Source organism: Macaca fascicularis, chromosome 14 (assembly GCF_037993035.2).
Source record: "Macaca fascicularis isolate 582-1 chromosome 14, T2T-MFA8v1.1".
Classification (NCBI taxonomy): Eukaryota; Metazoa; Chordata; class Mammalia; order Primates; family Cercopithecidae; genus Macaca; species Macaca fascicularis.
This window is the reverse complement of record NC_088388.1, coordinates 14,022,501-14,044,819: the sequence shown is the minus strand read 5'-3', so window position 1 is coordinate 14,044,819 and position 22,319 is coordinate 14,022,501. Positions and strand designations below refer to the sequence as shown.

The window sequence follows — 22,319 nt, the reverse complement described above, 5'->3', positions numbered from 1 at the left end:
AGCTCAAGGAGGAGAGGGTAGGACATGACTGTGGTCTAATTTCAATGTCTCTCTGGGCTTGATAATTTAAAAGGGAGATCACATTTCACAGATAAAAAGTTTCTTTTTCTTTTGCAATACAAACAACCAGATGAAGAGGTATACAGGGCAAGGTCCAAAAGGGTCCCAAGCACAGGAGCTTCTGTCCTCATGGAATGTGCTAAACTCCCTGCACATTGAGTTCTTGTTCACCTTCTTGTAAGCCTGTGCATTGCCTGGAAACCCTCCAAAACCTGTCCTTTTGGGTTTTCTGAAGGCTTTATTATATAGGCATGACTAATGGAACCATTGGCCATTGGTGATTAACTTAATTTTCAGCCCCTCTCCCCTTCCTGGAATTTGAGAGTTGAGACTAAAAAATCCAACCCTCTGGGCACAATGAATGGTTCCTCTGGGAATCAGCCCTCCATCCAGTTCTTTCTAGGGCTTTCTAAAAATTGTCTTATTAGCATAAGCTTACGAATATTTTAAAGCACTTGTTGCAAATAACAAAAGACTGTCTTTCAACTTTATCTTTTAGGAGTGACTTCAGGAATGAAGGACAAAGGTCAAATACTTTAACAAAAGATATTCTTACTGCTTTAGTACTTGGAGCATGAGAAGGCTTATAGGAATCTTCCTAGTTGAAATCCAGGAGTCATGGATGGGCATAAACAAATTATATCTATCATAACATCAATACTTATAAACATAAAAAGAAAATAATATTTCTGAGAGCCCAATATGAGGCAACCCCATTGAATGACTTATATATGTTAGCAGGTTTGATACTAACAACGCTTTTATTTTTGTAATTGTCCAACAGGTTTTTCTTGCCCACTGCACAGCTAGAACCGATTCATAGACAGCAATATTACAGTAAAGATTTTAATAAATACAGAGCTAGCCAAACAGAAGGACAGGAGTTTATTACTCAAATCAGCCTCCTTGAAAGCTTGGGGGCTAGAGTTTTTCGAGGATAGCTTGGTTTGTAAGGGGCTAGGAAATGGGAAATGCTGATTGGCTGGGAATGAAATCATAGGGGTTTGGAAAATAGCTCCAGTGTGCAGGCAGCCTCTGGGTGGGGACCAGAGGATCAGTTGAGTCATGAGCCATGAGTCCAGGTGGAGTTAGTAGGTTATCAGAACGCAAAAGTCTGAAAAACATCTCAAAAGACCCATCTTAGGTTCTACAATACTGATGTTATCTATAGGAGAAATTGTGGAAGTTACAAATCTTGTGACCTCTGGAACAATGGCTGGTTATTATCTAAGTCTGCCTACATTTTAGCAGAAGTCAGGCCTCTCCCATAATCCTAATCTTTCATTAGTTTTACAAAGGCAGTTTTGTCTCTGAGCAAGGAGATTTGTTTTGCAGAGGCACTGTTATCATTCTTGCTCCAAAGTTAAACTATGACCTAATTTCTCCCATGGTTAGCTTGGCCTACACCCAGAAATGACCAAGGACAGCCAATGTTTGAGTTTAAAAGCAAGAAGAAATAAGCCATGCTAAACTTCTCTCACTGTCATAGTCTTTGCAAAGGGAGTTTCATTCTTAAAAACTATAAAAAAAAAAAATCCAAAGATGATTTCTTTAATAAGTATTACAGCTAAAATTTAAAATCTAGCACCTCTGAATGGAGTGTCTACGTTGTTTTTGCCATTATCACACTGGTACCAACAAGAAAAATATATAATATAAATGAATTACAAAACATTTTGAAAGACTTGTCCGCTAACACTTCCTTCCTCAAAGACTGTAAGACCTTGCTATAGATCAAGATTTGTGTTTTACAGTATGATTCCAGAAGCATGAATACTTAACTGCCTCTCTAACGGCTCTTAGGGTGTTTAGAGCTCACTGAATAAAATCTGATTTTCTGGTTAATGTTGGAGCTCAGAAGCCAATAATTCAAATTGTGGCACTTTAACATGCTGAACTGAAGAAGGCTCAAGGTCTTTCCGACCTTCCCTGGGCTTCCACCATCTCTCCCAAAGAAGTTGAAGTGCCTTTATCTGCCTAAATTCCGGACCCACCAAGAAGAATAGTTGGTTTTTTTCTTTGCCTTTCTGTAAGACCAAAAATGTAACAACACCTGAATAGACCCTTTCACTGTCAAAGAGAACTATTTAAAAGTTAATCTGTTCGCAGGGATCCTTTTATTCTTCCTAGTAATATCCTCAATACAATTCCTCTTCTCTCCCCTCCCATAACCTTTTTGGCCAGCATAATGTAGTAGCATCATTGTCTGGGGTAATTCCCAAGGTTCGTTGTCCCACGACATGGAAAGCTAGGAGGCAGACACATCAGAGTGAGGTTAAGCATGGATATTTAATTTTTTTTCTTTTTTCTTTTTTTTTTTTGAGATGGAGTCTCACCTTGTCACCCGGGCTGGAGTGCAATGGCATGATCTTTGCTCACTGCAACCTCCACCTCACAGGTTCAAGCAATTCTCCTGCCTCAGCATCCCGAGTAGCTGGAGTTCACCATGGAGTCTTGAACCCAGATTCTGAACCCTGAACCCATCTCCTGAACCCATCTCCTCAATTACTTACACTAAATCTAGCTATGACTGCCATTTACTCAGAGTTTCTGGTATTTCTTTGGCATCTTCCCATACCATTCAAATGGCCACCATCAGCCATTCAATTAGGGTGTGGTCGCCTTGCCTTGTGTTAACTGCCTGATCACCTGCAATCACTGATGGAGGGAGGGATGAGTCGTAATGGAGGCCAATTTTTCCATTTCAGAGGCAGAGCAGATGATGCTGTTGGCTCCCTCATCCCAGAGATGAGGCATCCAGGCAGGTAGAGGTTCCCCCGAGTGCTGCTGACACTGTTTATCTAATTCCCACAACATAATTGGGGTATAGGCACCATATGACATCTGCTCTGTCATGGTAGGGGGTCCCCGAGCCCAACCCTGGGACCCCAATGGCTGTTCCTGCTCTATTTTCTGATGGACCACTGGGCAAACCTGCAACTGACATTCTTCTTCCTCAGTATCAGACTGAGCAGGCGTCTCTGACCACGATGGTGGGCCCAAGCCCACAGTAATGGCAGCCTCTAATTCTCATTCCAAGCTGTGTATCTGGGCCTCCAGGTGTTCTGTTTGTGCCTGGAGGTTCCCTACCTTTGCTGCACCCTGCAGGGACTGAGTGTGCACTTACCATAGTACAGTCAAAAACACCCATTGAACTCTGCCAGCAAAGGCATTGTCCTCTGATTGCTCTGTGCTTCCAGGTACTTCAGTGCCTTCTCCATGCTCACAGGGGACCTGTCCACCACCATCAATGTTTCCTCCAAGGCCCATCCTAGCAGCACGACTGCCACCAGGCACCACAACTCATGCTGGGGCTACATGGCTGACCTGGGATCATTGAGGCTGAGGGCTCATTCATCTTGGGATCCTACCGAGTATGCCAATTGACAGGTTCCAACCTCAGCTGGGTTCTGAGGGGAGGTGGTGGACAGGTGGTGGGTAGCTGAAAGAACACTTGGATTGTAGGCATTTGGGACATGGCTTTATTCTCTCTCCTGTCATACAGGGTCAGCAGTGCAGTTACATTAGTCACTGACATAGTGGCTCAAAGCCAGGTATGAGCTCACACAAACAGGTTATATTAAACAGCTACATAATGCATGGGGTTGTGCACCTGCGCTCCAAACCTGCTGTGTCATACCATAATGGATGTCTACCTTGGCCTACTCGTGACTTAAGCACAGCCACTTTCCTTATAATAATAAAGAATTTTTGAAAAATGCATAGTTTCTCCTCACTGATGACATGTGGAGACACTGTAAAGGACAAAGGTGGCAAGTGTGATTTCCTATGGTCAAATTAGCTACCTCCAGTGAATTCTAGATACCTTGGTTTGCCTTTTTCTATTTCTCTTGGGAGGAAAGTTGTTCCTCATTATCACCACAAGGTGTCAGTAGAGTCAATTGTACAGAAATTGGGAAAGGCCAATAATTCTAAAATCTTTCTCCTGCAAAGGGAAGAGAAAACATGTTTCCTACACAGTCTGAGTTACCTTATTTAGAGCATTCTACAACTTTCTCTCTTTTTTTCCTTTCTTTTTTTTTTCAAGGTCTCGCTCCGTCCACCAGGCTAGAGTGCAGTGGCAAGATCATGGCTCAATGAGCCTCAACCTCTCAGTTTCAGGTGATTTTCCTGCCTCAGCGTCTTGAGTAGCTGGGACTACAGGCATGTGTCACCACACCTGGCTGATTTTTTTTCTTTTTGTAGATTTAGGGTTTGGTCATGGTCCCCAGGCTCGTCTCAAACTCCTGGACTCAAGCAATCTGCCCACCTCAATCTCCCAAAGTGCTGGGGTTACAGGCATGAGCCACTGTGCCTGTCCCAGACTTTCTTGAAGAAATGAAAGATTTGATGAGTATAATTAGGTTCCAAATCCCAGTGATGTATTGGGGTTGAAGTTAATTTTAGACATAGAGAATGGGAGTGAAAGGGAAAGAAAGTTGGACTATGGAAGTGAAAAGCAAAGGGAAGTAAACACACAATAAAACTCAAGTTCACTGAGCATCTTTCATGTGTCTGCTATAATGGTAACTGCTTTACAAAGGTTATCTCAATACATCTTCTGTCTCAAGGTAGGCATCATTCTTACTTGACTTGGGCTAAAGGGGCATTGCTACTTGAAAGAAAAGATATCAGTGACTGACATAGCAGTGAGGCTGAGCCTAGGATAAAAAGTGGTTTTGAGTGTTGCCTAAAGGGCTGGATGCCTTTTCTGATAAACAAGTCAAAGCTGAAGAGAGACCCAGGGGGAACTTTGAAGACCAGAAGTTTGACTGGGTAATCAGTAAGACTTCTGGTATCCAGAGTCCTGTGGTGGTGGTGAAGACATGGTGGCAGGGGGTGAGGAACAAAGCTGGAGTGTGAATACAGTAGATGAATACACCAATTGTGGACTCTGGGTTATAGTCCTCTCCTGTGGCAGAAGGTGGCACCATGTGATTGATATGGGGGAGGTGGATTTTCAAAGGAAGGACTCTCTCTCTCTCACACACACACACACACCTGTTTATCCCCTACATTCTTTTAGGCAGAAGAAGTTTGCTTTATTCTGTGTTCAAATAATAATTAGTGCCCGGTATACATCCCTAATTTCATTGTCATCTCTGTTTCTCTTATTTGACATAGTGTCTTGTATCCAATAAGTGTCAATAAAAGCTGAATGTCCACAATAGGTAAATAAACAAAAGAAGTTGGGCGCGGTGGCTCAAGCCTGTAATCCCAGCACTTTGGGAGGCTGAGACGGGCGGATCACAAGGTCAGGAGATCGAGACCATCCTGGCTAACACGGTGAAACCCCGTCTCTACTAAAAAATACAAAAAACTAGCCAGGCGAGGTGGCGGGCGCCTGTGGTCCCAGCTACTCCGGAGGCTGAGGCAGGAGAATGGCGTAAACCCGGGAGGCGGAGCTTGCAGTGAGCTGAGATCCGGCCACTGCACTCCAGCCTGGGCGACAGAGCCAGACTCAGTCTCACAAAAACAAAAAACAAAAAACAAAAAAACAAACAAACAAAAAAAAAAAACAAAAGAAATGGTGTGTGTCAGTGGGGGGTGCAATGGACAAGGAGAAGATATAATGAACGAGAGTTTGAAGATAAAGCTAAAATCAAAGAATCTGACAGTCCAGTTTCAGACTGGGAAAAAAACAGCAGAAAAGCTGTCTATCAGGATATCTGATACAGCGGGTATGACCCCTGCTACAGTGGGTAAAAGCAAGAGAAACATGACCAGTTCTTTCAACGAAATGGAGCTCATGTAAAATTGAAATATTTTTCTACGTGTGTGTGTGTGTGTATGTGTGCGCACACATGCTGAGACTTAACATTTCTACACAATTGGTCTTTCTTGCAATAAGAAAATAAGTATCAACAGGTCTTTGCTTCATAACAAATAAGTATTCCTGGTTAGCTTTTGTTTGCTCATTAGTTTTGCTTGAATATTTGTGGGGGAGAAAATGGAGTTCAAATTTGGGTTTATTCCTGTCATTGTTGACTTGTTCTGTGTTTAAAGGAAAAAACAACAAAATAAGTATCAAAACAAAATATGCACTCAAAGATTTTATTTTGAAGCCAGCTACTTTCATGGACCCTGAGACTTCATTGTATGGGGCTTGCCTTTACACACTAATGAGTAAAATCCATGGGATAAAACATTGGCACCAGTATAAAAGAGTCTGAGCACCACAAGAAGTCAGTTAACTCCTGTTGACTGTTGACAATTAAGGGGTAAAATAAAAGGTTGTGCCCTTTGCTTCACTGTGATCCATTGAATGATCATTCTGCCTAGTTTTCTGGGAAACATTTTCCGGGAAATGTTTCTGGGAATGATCATTCTGCCTAGTTTTCTGGAAATTCAGACTATTTGGCTAGTCTAGTAAATGGTAATTTACAGCTCTTTGCTTTTGCTGAAGTCAATGTCAGGCAAATCAAGAGATTCCCCAATGAACACATATCTTAAATGACAGTGAAATAATGTTTGGTTTTAATGTTCATTACTTTAAAGGCTTACATTTAGGAAACTCAAACTTTGCTTTTTTATAACGGTTAACTTTTCCATATTATCATAAGAATCAACTTTCTGATTAATATTTCTCCCTTTTTTCTTAAGAAGTCAATAGTTCTTCATATCCAGGGCCATGAGTCATCTTTGAGGACATACCAGAATTATCAATGTAACTGTGAGGCAGGAAAAGCACACTCTAGAAGAAACAAAGTATGTTAGGTCTTCAGACTTCAATTAGGTTCAAGACAGATGTATATATGCCATTTTTCCAACTGTATACATAGTTCTTAGCTAATCCAAGATAAGTAGAGCATATCACCAGGTTCTTCAAATAATTGCAACTTATCAATCTAGTATTCATTCTACACTCTATAATACAATTTTGGATAAATCAAGGCTTTTTAATACAGTTAAATAAAGCCATAAGTCCATAGGGGTGGTATCCCTTGGAATTTGATTCAACAGTACATTTTTAATATGTCTTTTAAAAAGGAAAAAGAATTTAAAATCACCAGGAGCAAAAGCAGAGCATAAGACATTCACTGGATCCAGTTACATGTGTAAATGCCCTTTACCAAGTCAATACTATTAGAGAGATCAGTGGTTGTGGCAGAAATTGTTTCTGCTTAGAAGGGAGGCAAGCCCGGTTCTAGTGTCCTCAGCACAGGCACAAACTCATAGCATAATGCCAGGTGAGTCATTTAACTTCCCAGAGTCTCATTCCCTTCATTGACAAAATGGGAAGATTGAACCAGTTGATTTCTCATTTGAACTATTTTCATATCCAGTGAACTCTCAGCTTGTCAGCGACTCAATTGCCATCTGCTTTTCTTTTCTGTCTTCCATCACCATGAAAACGCCCTCCCACGTGTATCTCATGTCTGGCTGGTTGTTCCTTCTATCATTCTTGGTGACATAGCTCAACACAGTGCAGAGATAAGATACACCAGGCAAGATTAAGAGAGGCTGGCCAGCACACTCACCCCAGGGAAGTCAGAGTAAGCCTGTTTCCACCACAGCACAGCAGTGAGCACGGCTAGGCAGAATTCCAGCAGAGTGCAAATCAGCATCAGAGACAGAGTTCCCTGAAAGTCAAGAAATAAAAGATTGGTGGTGCTTAGGTCAGCTGAAGCCTTCATGCCTAGTTGAGAGGTGACCATAGAGTTGAAGACCTCCTCAACCATTAGAGAACAAAGAAAGGACACCATCAGGAAAATAAAACTGCTCCTCCCACACCTCACAATTGTCTTAATTCAACCCCTTAACTCATTCATTTCCTTGAGAGGAGAAAGGGAGATGAATAGTAACTAAATCAACTAATCTACTTCATACACTTATTTCTTACTTCTCGGAGACATCGATAGTTCTGATGACATTGTTTACTTGGCAAGAAAGCAGAGTGGTGTAATAACTCCCAGGACTGAGAATCAGCAGCTCCGTTCCAGTCTCACCTTTACTGCTTAGTAGCTGTGTAAGCTTGGACAAGTCTCTCTCTCTCTCTGTTTCCTCATGTATCAAACATGCCTACTAACATTTCTTTCTCAGAGATTTGTAAGGATCAAGGAGGCTTTGACTGTGCAAGTCCTTTGTAAAATTCAGTATTGACATCCCTGTCTATGTATTTGAACCCCTTTGGATTTCTTCTTGATCTTTCTTGTGGTTTCTTTGTTGTTTTTTATGTTTGTGCCTTTTTGTGTGTGGCTGGAAGGCTTAGAAAAAATCCATGAAGGTCGTAAACTGCCAGAATTGCTAATCACCACTAGCAACTCACAAGGAGGGGTTCTACCATTTCTGTCTTGAGACATTCTTTGTGCAGAACTGACCATCTGATAATAAAGGGAGATAATTTGATCACATGAACTTTTGGTTTGTGATATTTACATACAGTTAAAGAGAAGATATAAATATAACTTTTTTCCTTTACCTAGAAATTGTTCCAGCAAGCAAGCTCAACAGAATCTCTCTTATTTCCAATGTATCATGAATTTATACTTTTTCACTAACAAATTTCTCTGAAATTTCTCTTCAGAATTTTTCCCAAGGTGGAATTGGCTGCGCCCAGTGTTAATCTGTACTATTTACTGTCAGCCTGATTTACTTGTACTTTTTCTCATTATACCGTTACCTTGGGAGCAAGGCCCTCTTCATAGTGAGTGCTGTACAAACATGACTTTCTTCAGACCTTTCTATCTGTCCATCTTCCATTTGAGCTCCTGGCTTATCTCATTTTTATGATTGCAGGACAACAAATATACTGCAATCTCTTTACTCTTTTTTTTTTTTTTTTTTTGACATGGATTCTCGCTCTGTCACCCAGGCTGGAGTGCAGTGGCACGATCTCAGTTCACTGCAACCTCCGCCTCCCAGGCTCAAGCAATTCTCTGCCTCAGCCTCCCAAGTAGCTGGGATTACAGGTGCCCGCCACCACGCCCGGCTGATTTTTGTATTTTTAGTAGAGGCAGGGTTTCACCATCTTGGCCAGGCTTGTCTTGAACACCTGACCTCGTGATCCATGCACCATGGCCTCCCAAAGTGCTGGTATTACAGGCATGAGCCACTGTGCCCAGCCATCTCTTTACTCTTATGTTGTCTGTTTTTTTCTCAATGTGTTGCTGACTGTGCACATGCCCCTTAATCTTTCAACTGCAGACATATTATTTCTGTTAGCCAAACTTCGTTGTTTTTCTTCTTCCAAAGAGATAGAATTCTCCCGCAATCATTCTCAATTACACTCTCCATCTCCCTATATTTCTTATCTCCTGATTTAATATATCATACTTCTTTCAGCTATAACAAAAAGCAACAATAATATTGCATTCTCACCTGATCAGTAGTATTCATTATTGTGATATCAGAAGAAGCAGCCCTTATCTTCTATCCCCATATTTCCTATTCTCTTTTTCTTAGTACTGAATCTGATGTCTTCTCAAACCAAATTCACTCCTTACCACACACACATACTGGGTTTCCTTGTTGGCATATTCTGATCTCCTGGACTTTCTGCTCTGTTTCCATTCTTAATTCACCACTCCATGTACCAAAATTCTCAGTCTGATAAACTCATAATTTATGCTTCCAAAATTGGATTAGTTTAATAATTAAGAACCTCTACAAACAATAAGTTTTATTTTTTCATCATCAACCTTATTTAACATTTTCAATTCCACCCTATTACTATGTAATCGCCTTAGTCTCATCCATGTAGTCCCCTTTGATTTACATAATCCTGACCTTCCCCCAGATGCCCAAACCAGAACCAATAGAGAGATTTTCAAAAGAAGGAATAACAAGAAATCCAGGCTTTTGAATACTTCATAAAATTAGAACATCCCATCTAAAATACTTACAGCCAGACTGGCTTTGACTGTATAGCAGTCCATGGTATAAAGTGAATCGTGATAATAGTAAGAAACATAACTTCTGGTTGGTATATTATTTTTGTCCAACTCACACTGCAGGGAAGCAGGATTTAAGGCAGCCAGTTCGACAGACAGGATAATGAAACCCACCAGGGCAGAGAGAGCACTCAGAATGCTTCCAACCAGGCTGCTATGCACCTGAAAGAAAAATGCTAGGTAAGGATCATTGCTAATGACCCATGAATCTCTTATATGTCTTTGCCATTAAATTGTAAGTTATTCCCTTATCTGTCCCCTCAGGAGGTCTGGGATTAATCATTTATTGCTGTATGCCTCTCCAGTGTACAGCAAAAATCTCTCAATCTCCGAGGTACATCTTGGCTGAACGAATGAACATATGAACTGGTTCCCCTTAAGCAGGATCTCAGTGGTGTGGTAGAGAATGTTACTCTCCTAAATTCTTTCCCCAGGACAGATAGCAGGGCCTTCATGAGGCTTTCCCTGCAACATTACCAAGAGAGCGTGACCCAAAGCAAAGGTGGCAATGAACTAGATGCAGTTTCTCTCTCACTCAACTCAAAAACCCCTGGTGGAAGCATCAGCTACACGGAAAAGGCAGATCATGTATTAGCATGGTGCAAAAGTAATTGCGATTTTTGCTGTAAAGCCACAATTATGTTTGCACCAACCTAATAGTTCACTCTTGCATGCCCATTGCCTCTCTCAAAAGCACACCTCTCAGAGATGAGTGAGGGGGTAGTTCTTAGTCTCAGGCAGGCCCTGGAACCTGGGCAGGCATACGGTTGGCCACACTGAGCGCAGCATGGGGTGACTGTGGGCAGAGGTCTAGGTGCAGCCCAAGGATGGTGTAATGTGTGGGAGGCAGTGGGAGGTATAAGAAAAAGGTCTGAACTGGAGGTCAGAATATTGAGGTCACAGTACTAGACTTGCCTTGGCTTACTCCCTTGGGTAATCAGTTCCTTGGTTTTATTTCCCACTCTGGTTCTCATTTCTACATTTATGAAGTGAAGGGAGTAAATAAACTGACCTCAGAAGTGACTTCCTTTACTCCAACTCACACAGAAAAGAGAATTGAGCTAAGAGCATTCTGAAAGCTATAGTTACAGGTAGGTAGGCTCCAGGGCACACCCCACAGCTGTACAGTAAAGGGTTACTTAATCCCACATGGGCACTTCTTTTTTTAGAAACTCACCAGTTGATGCTCTGGGACCCCAATTTCCCAACATAATGACTAAAGGGTATACTCCTGGGCCTCCTGGTAGCCAGTAGTAGTCTTGATGCCTAGAGTATATATTTCTTAGAATAAGCTAGATTTGTCTCGAGATGGCACTCTTCTTCAGTCTCAAAAAGGGCTGGTACAATGTGTGACAAGAGCAGAACTCACTAAAGCCTCAATGTTTCTGGTGAGTGTGAGCCCACCCCGAGACCACATCCTGCATCCTTGAGCTTCCTGCATGTTCACTGTGGGATTGTTCTCTGGAGTAAAAGGCCCATCTATTTCCTCCTGAAAGTTTGAAAGCACTAAAAGTTTGTGCCAGGCTACTCAGTGTGGTTGCCAATAGCCACATGGACTATCTATATTTAAAGTAAAATTAAGAGAAATTTTTATTCGGTTGCACCATTTGTATTTCACATCATCGACAGCCCCATGTGACTGCTATGTTGTACAGTGCAGCTGTAGTGCATTTCCATCATCATAGAAAGTTACATTGTATTTCCATCATCATAGAAAGTTAAATTAAACAGCACAGATCTAGTTAGTAGTTCAGAGTCTAACTGTGGGGTCCAAATAATAATCTCTAAATACTGATGAGAAAAAGAATTGGCATTTTTCTGGGTACTCTTTCTCACTTCCTTGCTGACTTTGGGAGATTTTTGTAGCCAGAGCTTCTAAATTGAGTTTTGGTGCAATTGCATCATATGACGTTCTCTCACATCAGCCCCTTGAGGGATAATGGATTGAGTGAAGACTTAACGAAACTTTAGAGACAAGAGAAGATTCTCCCTATAATCCAGCCTTTATCTCCTTGCCACTTCCAACTCTAGTTTTTGCTGGAATAAGGGTTAAAGACTGGTAAAGCTTTTTATTTTCTTTTCTTAGCCAACACAAATGACTAGGGACAACTTTTTAGGGTGCAAGAATTTATACTCAAACAAAATAAAAGTATTATTCTTCTGGTGAGATAGATGAAAGACTACACTCAGCCAGCACTACCCAAAACGACTGAAGTCCTCAGGGAGAAGGAAAATCTGAGACAGTCTAAAGAAACCTGAGGAGACATCATGCCTAAATGTAATGTAGTATACTATAGCAGCCTCTGTGTCTACTTTGGATACCTCACATGAACAAAACTTTGACTCATTGTTTTTCAAGGGTTGTAACACCTGGGCTTAAAGAGTGGACCCCAACCAATAGACCTCTTTATAACACTGTCAGCTTCCTTGCCACTGAAAACCTGAATTTGAAGGCTAATTGTCACCGAAAGGACATCATAAACAGGCACAATTTCTCTGTGATAGATTCTTCGTCATGGGCAGAGGGAATATTATAATTCTCTGAATGCAGACTTTGATGTAGGGTACAATAATTGGATAAATGTGCTCTGAACAAGGATACAGAGGATCCAGGCCCGGCTCCTAACTCTAACAACTGTCTGCTCTGGAACTGAGTTTTCAACTTTTCAAAGTAGAAAGACTGGCCTTAACGAGTTCTGTCTAAGTTTTATTTTGATCCATTGGGTTGTGGGTTACAGTTCTTATACTCACCAAAAGCTTGGTTAACTTTTTCTCTGTGGCAATTGATAGAGAGCCAGAAATGATAAACTAAGATAAAAGAGAAAATGGTCAGGTCACTTTCCATGTACAGAGTAACTGCAATGTCACTATCAAAATGTTTATAGAAAACTGTCATGGGAAAAGCCTTGAGAAACCAGTGATCAATGAGGTAAGTTCCATTTAAAGACATATATTTGTCCCTTTGTCCATATAACATTCAGATAGCATCAGAAAAAAAAGATAACAGAAATATATCCTAATAAACAAAAAGTATCCCACTAAACAAAAAAAAGACCTTAAAAGCCAGGAAAGAAGTTTTGTTTTTTTAACAAAATAAGACAGTTTTGGTGTAAGATGTTCTCTAGGGAAGGACATGAACACAATGGTTAAAAAAAAAAAAAAAGTACTAATTTAACAGAGGAGAAACCTGGAAAATACTACCCCAAACACATGATCAACTTTAATTGTGTCAGTGACATTATATTGGTAGCATGACCCTTGATACGACTTGATGAAAATGGTGCTTTACCTTGTCATCATCACCCAAAAATTCATCACCACACTCTAAACATCAAAAAAAAAAACAAAAACAAAAACAAAAACCGATAAACCCAAATTTAGGAACATTCTATAAAAATCTCAGCCAGCACTAGCCAAAACTATCAGAGTCCTCAAGGAAAAGGAAAATCTGAGACAGCCTAGAGGAGCCTGAGGAGACATCATGACAAAATGTAATGTAGTGTAATACAGTAGCCTGGCATGGATCTTGGAACAGAAAAAGGTCATTTGGGGAAAACCAATGAAGTCCAAATCCAAGTGTAACTTTAGTTAATAAGAGAAGAAAAATGGACAAGATACACAAAAAGGTGGACTTCTTGGTGCATCAAATATACAAATGTAAGAAAAACAAATAGCAACCAAATTGCAGGAAGTTGAAGGAAAAAACATCTATGAAAGGGAAGCTTAACTATGAGAAAGCCTCCATCTAAGAGAAAGCAGTTCTCTGAGAAAAGGACTAAGTTCTTTTGAAACTCCAGACTTGCAGCTATTTCAGAGGAATTTCCTGTCAATCACTGGGCATAGCTATCGGCTCAGCCTTACGCGGGAATCAGTCAATGCAGTAAAAGTATTTTCAAAATGTTCAGAGATGTAAGTTTCCTTCCTCCATGATCCCCACAAGCATGGGGGGATCACAGTGTGGCTTCTCTGTGAGTGTATGCTGTCTTCCATTGATGCTCATTTTTTTTTGTATAAAATGTTCCTTCCCAACTTTATTGTAATTCATGGATTTTTTTTTTTTTTTTTTTGCCTAAACCTGGAGAGAAGTCACTAGCTTCATCATAGCTCAAGATGATAATCTGAAAAATACGATAATCTTAAAAAGAAATGCTTATTTGTGTCTGATAAGAAATTGATCTAAAATCAGGCAACCCCTGTCATCCTGCCGTACTCAATCCTCCCTGAACTACACACACAGGAGAACAAGCTTCACTGTTGACTCCTTGCTCCTGGCAGATCAAACATAGCAAGGTGGCAGGTGGAAAGTCTAAGCTATTGGCATCTTCCTCCCGTCTTCGCCCCATCCTGCCCTCCTCAGAAACTCTACTCACAAAAAAGGGTCCTATGAATGGGTAAGCAGAGTTCAACAGTGTAGAAGTCACTTGGGTAAAATTTGGAGAGAAGGAAGCAGATGCCAACATGATTCCCAAGCTCAACACCATCACGCCACACAAGATCTGGATAGTCTGTGGGAAGAGAAAGGGAGACTGGGGATGAAAACCAGCATTTGTAAAGACAGGGCCTTTTTGCCTCTCCCATGGCTCTAATGCATTATCACTTTCTGCGAGATCCCAGTGAGGATACAAACCCTGTGGAAACTGGAGTGAGAAACATGAAAAGACACCCTGGAGGGTGTGCGGCTCTGCCACAGAAGCCACAGTCTCGGTGTCTGGCAGGTGCTCAGGAAGGCGTCTGCATTTCTGCCTCTCAGGTCCTGGTCTGCTCATGGCTCCTGCTTCCAGCTCAAAACAAGTGCTGGGATTTCCTTTCCCAGTTCTCAGGACTTCTGAGTCCCTGACTAGTTAACTGGCTTTCTACCTCCCTGAAAACAAGGGGCACCTGAAAGCCCCCACATTCCCTGCAGGATTGGCGGTGCAGAAGTCCCTCCCCTCATCTCCGAGACTCCACTAGACATGGAGTTTGCCCCTCTGGTCACCTCCTTGGAAACTGCAGTTCACAAACCAAAAGCTGAAGTTCTGGAAGCTCTTTTATTTTTTACTTTTATTTTAAGTTCAAGGGTAAAAGTGCAGGTTTGTTACATAGGTAAACTTGTGTCATGGGGGTTTGTTGTACAGATTATTTCATCACCCAGGTATTAAGCCTAGTACCCATTAGTTATTTTTCCTGATCCTCTCCCTCCTCCCATCATCCACCCCCCGAAAGGCCCCAGTGTGCATTGTCCCCTTCTATGTGTCCGTGTGTTCTCATCATTCAGAAGCCATCACACTTAGCAAACTAACAGGGACAGAAACCAAATACTGCATGTTCTCACGTCTAACGGAAGCTCTGTCTTGGGAGGTAGTTTCCCTCCTGGACGTCCACCTCAGAGATTCACAGCTCTATTATCATTTACTAAGAAGTTTTCTAGACCTTATGTCACATGAGCCTCACAGAAACCCACGTGATTGTACATGAGGCAAGGAAACCAGTCCCATCAGGTCCTGAAATCCAGTCAAATGGAGTGCCTCACCTCAGATCACGTAAGTGCAGAGGCAAACAGAAGGTGAATATCATTTCCATTCTCAAAAAAGTAAGGAGAAAAGAGGTAAAGGAGGTGTATATTTCCTCTAATTTGCAGTGAGGGTAAAATTCTTTGCAAAAAGTCGGTGTGGATTATTAAGCATGCAATTGTGAAATATATATATACACACACACACAATATGTAATTATTTACCACCATTACTTTTGTAAAAAAAAAATACAGAGAAGCACTGTATTGTAAAAATACAAAGACAACATAGAAAATGAATTCCTCATATTCAGAATAAGGGAAAATATATTTCTAAGACAACCTCTTGTGGAAAAGTTCTGGGACAGTTTTCTCCAAGTGGCTTCTACTCCAAAGTCCTTCTGGCAAAACTTAAGGGTCTCCACACTCAGGACAGATGACCAGTCCCAAGACATACATCATCTCTTCCCACTTCCCCCAACCCCTCTCCAACATGTTCTGAATTAGATTTACCCCAATAACTTTGACTTCTGCCTGTAGACGTTTCTTCAGGCTATCCTGCCCCTGGTTGGTGGGTTCGGGTTTCTCTGCTTGGGAGAAGTTGATGACATTTGATGGGAGCACTATCATGGTCTCATTGGGAACAGGTTGTGATGTCATGATGGTGTTACCAACTATGGAAGAAAAAATAGATTTACCTCTTAAAAAGTACAGAGCTCCCAGGTTCTGGCTCCAAAAACTGTAACTTGGTCTTTGCCAATTAGTCCAGGCTTGGCCTGTCCATTAGAGAAAGAAACTGATAATATGGAACAGTGAAAACCACACAACCTTGGTTTCATGAGGATTTTTCCACAATGTTTGACACAGTCCATTATCGATAATAAACACATCACAGGGTGGCAGCAACATGAATCTTGAGAGGCCCCAATGTCCAGAGGCAAAGGGTCACACAAAATTTGCAATATACAAAGGCAACCTCTCTTTCCCCTAGTCCTACAGACAACAACTGTATTGCCATATATTTGATGAATTTTCAGACTCATAAATGAACTCTGCTTACTTATTTTTTGTCTAATAATACTATTTATTAGCATTCATCTTAGATATGTTTATCATATTTTACTAGACATGTTCTTAGTTTTTATCCTGCAGTGCTTTTAATCCTTACAATAGCTCTGCATGTTAGTTAGTAAAAACATGTAATAAATAAGGACATGCAAAATAAAGTTTAAGTTATGAATGCAAATAATATACATATTGCGCATATGTGTGGCCCAGAGTTAATGCTGAAGAAATATTTGCAGTTACCCTTATTGTTCACCCTGGTTCACACATCTGGGAAACTGTAAAACCAGTCTTGGATCACAGCTTTCCTGGAGTCTGAAGCATTTGCATAAATCTCTAGATCATTCCACCTCTTCCTACTTTCCCACCTGGCAATGCCAGCCTGCGTCTGAGTTTACTCAGGCTGGAGAAGCAGCTGCATGCAGTGGTATGAGAACAAGTCTTGGAGTCATAACACATAGGCTTGCATCCTCGGTCCTCCCCACTTTTTAGCATAAAGACCACCGAGGCTGTGGTATTTGTTGCTAAGCTCAGTTTGGATCCCTTTTCACTACACCATTCTCAACCCACAGGCTGCCCAGTTTACAAATGGTCTAAACACATTTGAAGAGACAAGAGCTCTACTCCCATTAATTACACAATCTTAGGTAAGCGACTCACTGAGTTCACGCAATCAGAATACAGTGGAAACAGAGTTAAAAACAGATACTCCTTCCATCTGCCCACTCTATTTCCAAAGGCTCTAGTGTCTCTTAACTGCTGTCAAGGAGTTTCAAGTCACATTACTCCTCTCATGAGGTCACGGCAAGGGAACGGTGACATGAGAAAAGTCTTTCAGCATTACCTACCTGTGGCTGTTGGTTTCAGCTGAGTCCTCAGAAGCTCCCAAGAGGTTTTAACTCTGGGTTCTCAGTCCCATCAATGGTTTCTACTTACCTTCATCTTCTGAAAGTCATCAGCCCTTCCTTATTCCAGTGTTTACAGCTATACAGGATGTGATACTTACAGACTGTAGATTTGTGAAATGTGCCTGCACTTCCTTTTCTGTAAACTTCTAGTAACTTCAGAAAAACTATGAAAAAGACCACCTCATAATTGTGAGAGTTCGGGAGTCACGGAGCCTTCTGTGTGAATTGCCACTTTGAGGTGTACAAGTTCCCTGTTATTAGGCAAGCCTGTTCTTGGAGCTTCGGTTTTCTAATCTGTTAAATAGAGGAGCAATACCAACACTGGAGAATTGTCATAAACATGAGCAAAAATATTTATAAAAAGCGTATGCTGCTTTGAGGCTTTCAATAACATGTAAATAATAATAACAATAGTGCTAGTAATCATAATATAGATAAATAACAATATTCCATTGTATATAACCAACCATAATAATAACAATAATAATAGCAATAATGACTATACTGCTTTAAAGGAACATTCAGTAATATATAGCTAATAATAGTAATATAGAACATAAAAATTAAAAAAAATTGTTTTATATATATAGTTTGTGTATTCACTTGTTTTGACTTGCTTTTCTAATTCTCCAAGTCTTGGCAGGCTGAAAGCAACCTTTCAATACTCATTGCCCAACTGCTGCCTACCCTGAAGTCCTCTTCCTCCTCTGGCTGCTTTCTTTCTCTAACAACAGATCTTTGCCCTCCAGGAAGGTTGGGCCCCTCTAGGGAAGTATTGAAATATTGAAATGGAGAAGGAACAAATGGGAAAGATTCAGCAGGACCTAAATGAATTCAGCAAACTCATATGCAGGCTGGTTTTGTGAGGACAGAGCCACTGTGCCCTTCAAACCCTTGACTGGGCATTCTTTTGAAGCTGACCTCAATGTATCAGGCAAGGAAACCAGAGCTAGCCAGGGCGATGGCAAAGCCCCACCCTGCCAGTTTCCTTCCTCCTTTCCTTGGAGGAGCTGCCAGAATGAACCCAGAAACACAACCTGAACCATCACCGCCACCTCAGAGGGCCATGGGTTCTACACTTCATTCCACACATTAACTCTTCTGTTGAAGAAAAGAGTTAAGAAACACCATTTAGAAGGCTGGATTCGTTCTCAGCATCAGAATGACACAGACATTACGAAATGTAATTGGCTTGCCTTGAGTTCTAACAGTGAGTCTGAGAGGGGGAATGGACTCACCCAGAAAGCCTGGGGAGAGGGGCAGAATCACCTCCAGCCTCGCTCACCCGCGCTCCTGGTGCCCTTTCCACTTTCACAGAGTGCCAGCTGTGTTTCCGGTGGGTGCCCTGCATCTTTGCCACCCTCACAGCATCTGTGAAACAGTGGAATGCAGCTCTCCTCCTGAGCTTTGATTAAAAAGGAGCTTGGGTCTCTTCAGGAGCAATCACACCCCCTTTCCCTTCCGGGAAATGTGCTGATAAACCAGTTAAAGTTGCCTACCCAAGCAAAGACTCCCTCTCCAGTCTGTTTTACTCTCTGTACTATTTATCTTAAAATGATTTCTGAGTTTTAAGGATTATGTGAGACAACATACGTAAGGTGCTTAGTACAGAACCCTAAAGAATTTGACCTAAAAGTGGTCTGTTCACTGTCTTTCCTCCCCCAATCTTCCTTTTTTTCCATTTTGACTTCAGTAAGCTCCAAACAAGACTCCTGTCTCTTGTCTTTCAGCTTACACTCATTCAGCCTTTTACATTCCCAGTTTTTTCCAGAGTCTGAACTCTACCAACCTAACCAGAGGGGAGAAGACTGATATATCAATAACACATTCTGATTAATGATCTTGGACAGGTTTCTCAAATAAGCTACTAATGCCACTTTGGACTGGGCAATTCTTTGTAGTAGGTGGCTATCCTGTGCACTGTAGTATGCTTAGCAGACTCCCTGGCCTATGCCAGCACAACCCTACCCTACATAACAACCAGAAACATGATCAGATATTGTCAGATGTGTCCTGATGGAGGGAGAACAAAATCCCCTCACATTCATGTTGAGAACTACTGACCTAGGAGCAAAAGGGCTTTTGTGTGTTCTGTGTAAAGGCAGGTGTGCAAGAAACAAACAATGTTTTCTTTAAATCAATTTCTCAAATTTCATTTTTAAAATTTTAAATTGTGGTACAAAATACATATAATTCATTATTTTAGCCACTTTTTTAGTGTATAAACCACTAATATTAATTTTGTTCACATTGTTGCGTAACAGACCTCTAGAACTTTTTCATCTTGCAAAACTGAAACTCTATACCCACTGAACAACTACCCCTGTCCTTCCTATTCCTAGCCCCTGTTAACCACCACCCTACTTTCTGTTCCATGTTTGCTCTGTGTCTAGGGGAGGAGATCACCTCTCATATTGTCTTATGCCTAATTTTTGCCTCTAAAGAAAGAAGAAGTAAAAACTAAAAGGCAGAAATGAAATCCACAGGCAGACAGCCCAGCGCTGTACTTTGGGCCTGGTTAAAGATCGACCGCTGACCTAAATGGTTATGTTATCTGTAGATTCCAGACATTGTATGGAAAAGCACTGTGAAAATCTCTGTCCTGTTCTATTCTGTTCTGATTACCAGTGCATGCAGCCCTCAGTCACACACTCCCTGCTTGCTGAATAGATCATGACCCTCTCATGGGGACCCCCTTAGAGTTGTAAGCCCTTAAAAGGGACAGAAATTGCTCACTCGGGGAGCTCGGTTTTTAGAGATGTGAGTCTTGCTGAAGTTCTCAGCCGAATAAAGCCCTTCCTTCTTTAACTCGGTGTCTGAGGGGTTTGTCTGTGGCTTGTCCTGTTTCATTTCTTGGTTCCCTGACCAGGAAGCGAGGTGATTAATGGATGGTCAAGGCAGCCCCTTAGGCAGCTTAGGCCTCCCCTGTGGAGCATCCCTGCAGGAGACTCCAGCCAGCCTGACTGACGTGGATCCTGAGAGCGCTCCCAGGTAGGCAATTGCCCCGGTGGAACACCTTGCCAGAGCAGCGTGTGGTAGGCCCTAGCAGAGGATCAAAGCAGTGGCTGAACACTGGGAAGGAGCAGGCACTTGAAGTCTGGACATCTGAAACTTGATAAGACTGGTCTTTGGAACTTGCCCACTCCATTTGAGTGGAAGAGTGGTCCAATCACCCATGACGTGCCTGTACTGGCAGTTTGGTTTTTGTTTTTGACTTGTCTTGGATTGCTTGATACTTTGGTTTTGGTTTTGACCTGGCTTGGATTGCTTGATACTTTGGTTTTGGTTTTGACCTGGCTTGGACTTCTTGATACTCTGATTTTGGTTTTGATTCTGGTTTGGTGTAAACTGTAAAAGTGTGTGTGTGTGCCCTTTTTACCGATTCTTTGTTTTGTAGTGTGTGTGTGGTGTGAGCGTGGTGTTTTGTCTCAAGGAGACATGGGTCAGGCACAAAGTAAGCCCACCCGACTAGGAATTCTATTGAAAAATTTCAAGAAAAGATTTAAGGAAGATTACAGTGTTACTATGACACCAGCAAAACTTAGAACTTTGTGTGAAATAGACTGGCCAGTATTACAGGTGGATTGGCCATCAGAAGGAAGCCTGGACAGGTCCCTTGTTTCAAAGGTATGGCACAAGGTAACTTATAAGCCAGGGCACCCAGACCGGTTCCCGTACATAGACACTTGGTTACAGCTGGTTTTAGACCCCACTGTCCCCCCCACCCCCACCCACCCACAGTGGTTAAGAGAACAGCAGCATAACAGCTGGCAGAGGCAAGGAAAGACCAGCAGAGAGAGAGAGAGGAAGAGACAGAGAGACAAAGAGGGAGTCAAGGAGAGAAAGAGAAAGAGAGAGGCAGAGAGAGAGTGAGAAAGAGACCGAGGCAAAAGGAAAGTCAAAGAGAAAGAGACAGAAAGTTAAAGAGAGAAAGAAAGAGATATACAAGTAGTTAAGAAAAAAACAGTGTACCCTATTCATTTAAAAGCCAGGGTAAATTTAAAATCTATAATTGATAATTGAAGGTCTTCTCTGTGACCCTACAACACTCCAATACCACCTTGTTGTAAGTGTAAACAAGGGCATAGCCCAAAAGCACTGAGGCTGTTGACAACCTGTAGCCTTCCTATAAAAAACCCTTAACTTAGTAATCTGTGGATGGCCCAAATGCATTCAATCTGTAGTGGCAACTGCTTTGCTAACACAAGAAAGTAGAAAAATAACTTTTAGAGGAAACCTCATTGTGAGCACACCTCATCAGTTCAGAAGTATCCTAAGGAAAAAAAAGATTTAACATTAACCACTGAAAATTCCCTTAACCCAGCAGGTTTCCTAACAGGGGATCTAAATCTTAATTACCATGTAAAGGTCCAACCAGACCTAGGAGGAACTCCCTTCAGGACAGGATGATGGATGGTTCCTCCTGGGTAATTGAAGGAAAAAAAAAGCCATCTATACCAATTCTAAGTTAATTTGGACTAAACAATGTCTTATTAATAGCAAAGGATAATTGAAATCCCAAACTTACAAGGTTTTCAACAAAAGTAAAATTTGCTAAAAGTTAACAGTGTAACATGTATTATAGTAACTTCTAATCTTGTGGCCTTAGACAGTCTAGACAACAGACATAAAGGAAATTTGCTTTGGAAAAGAATGGTTATCTTCGAAAAAAAAAAATAAAGGGACAAAAGGGGGACAAAATTTATGTAAAAAGAATGTTATATTGTAAATTCTTGTCCTGAAATAAATTAACTGGTTGTTAAAGAAATGTTTGTAGTAAGTCAGAAAGTTGAGGCATGTCGAAGAATTGTCTGCAAAGTCATGAAAAAGAAAAAAAAGTCTTAAAAAAATTTATGCAAGAAATGTTGTATAATTTAAAAGTAACTTGGCCTCCTGAATGTAAAA

At 41.3% G+C, this 22,319-nt stretch overlaps 2 protein-coding genes across 6 annotated transcripts in view; one reads left to right on the top strand and one right to left on the bottom strand.

Annotated features, from left to right (window-relative positions):
- Positions 1-6,100: 6,100 nt before the first annotated feature.
- LOC102126012 (membrane-spanning 4-domains subfamily A member 6A) lies at positions 6,101-18,802 on the bottom strand. Of its 5 annotated transcripts, none has more exons than XM_065528137.1 (8): positions 18,653-18,802; positions 17,513-17,708; positions 15,955-16,115; positions 14,324-14,458; positions 12,705-12,761; positions 9,906-10,115; positions 7,542-7,643; positions 6,101-6,754 (listed from the first exon to the last, which is right to left on the bottom strand). In XM_065528137.1, the coding sequence occupies exons 3-8, from the start codon at positions 16,099-16,101 to the stop codon at positions 6,659-6,661; spliced, it is 747 nt and encodes a 248-aa protein (XP_065384209.1). In that variant the 5' UTR covers positions 16,102-16,115; positions 17,513-17,708; positions 18,653-18,802; the 3' UTR covers positions 6,101-6,658. The 5 variants fall into 5 exon arrangements, with proteins under 5 accessions (XP_065384209.1, XP_073868657.1, XP_073868658.1 ...); XM_074012556.1 differs by having other exon boundaries at positions 10,010-10,115; XM_074012557.1 differs by lacking the exon at positions 17,513-17,708 and having other exon boundaries at positions 10,010-10,115.
- A 1,488-nt stretch (positions 18,803-20,290) lies between these two features.
- LOC102122322 (membrane-spanning 4-domains subfamily A member 4A) overlaps positions 20,291-22,319 on the top strand; it is a 124,984-nt gene continuing 122,955 nt past the window's right edge. The window contains exon 1 of the mRNA XM_065528134.2: positions 20,291-20,405. Coding sequence (XP_065384206.1) covers positions 20,299-20,405 — 107 coding nt within the window. The 5' untranslated portion in view covers positions 20,291-20,298. The remainder of the gene's footprint in view (positions 20,406-22,319) is intronic.

Coding starts and splice junctions, on each gene's coding strand:
- LOC102126012 (XM_065528137.1), bottom strand. CDS start 16,101: ATGACATCACAACCTGTTCCCAATGAGACCATGATAGTGCTCCCATCA. Junction 12,762..14,323: donor CATTCATAGGACCCTTTTTT/GTGAGTAGAGTT, acceptor CTTTTATCTTAG/TTTATCATTTCTGGCTCTCT. Junction 6,755..7,541: donor CTTACTCTGACTTCCCTGGG/GTGAGTGTGCTG, acceptor TGTTTCTTCTAG/AGTGTGCTTTTCCTGCCTCA.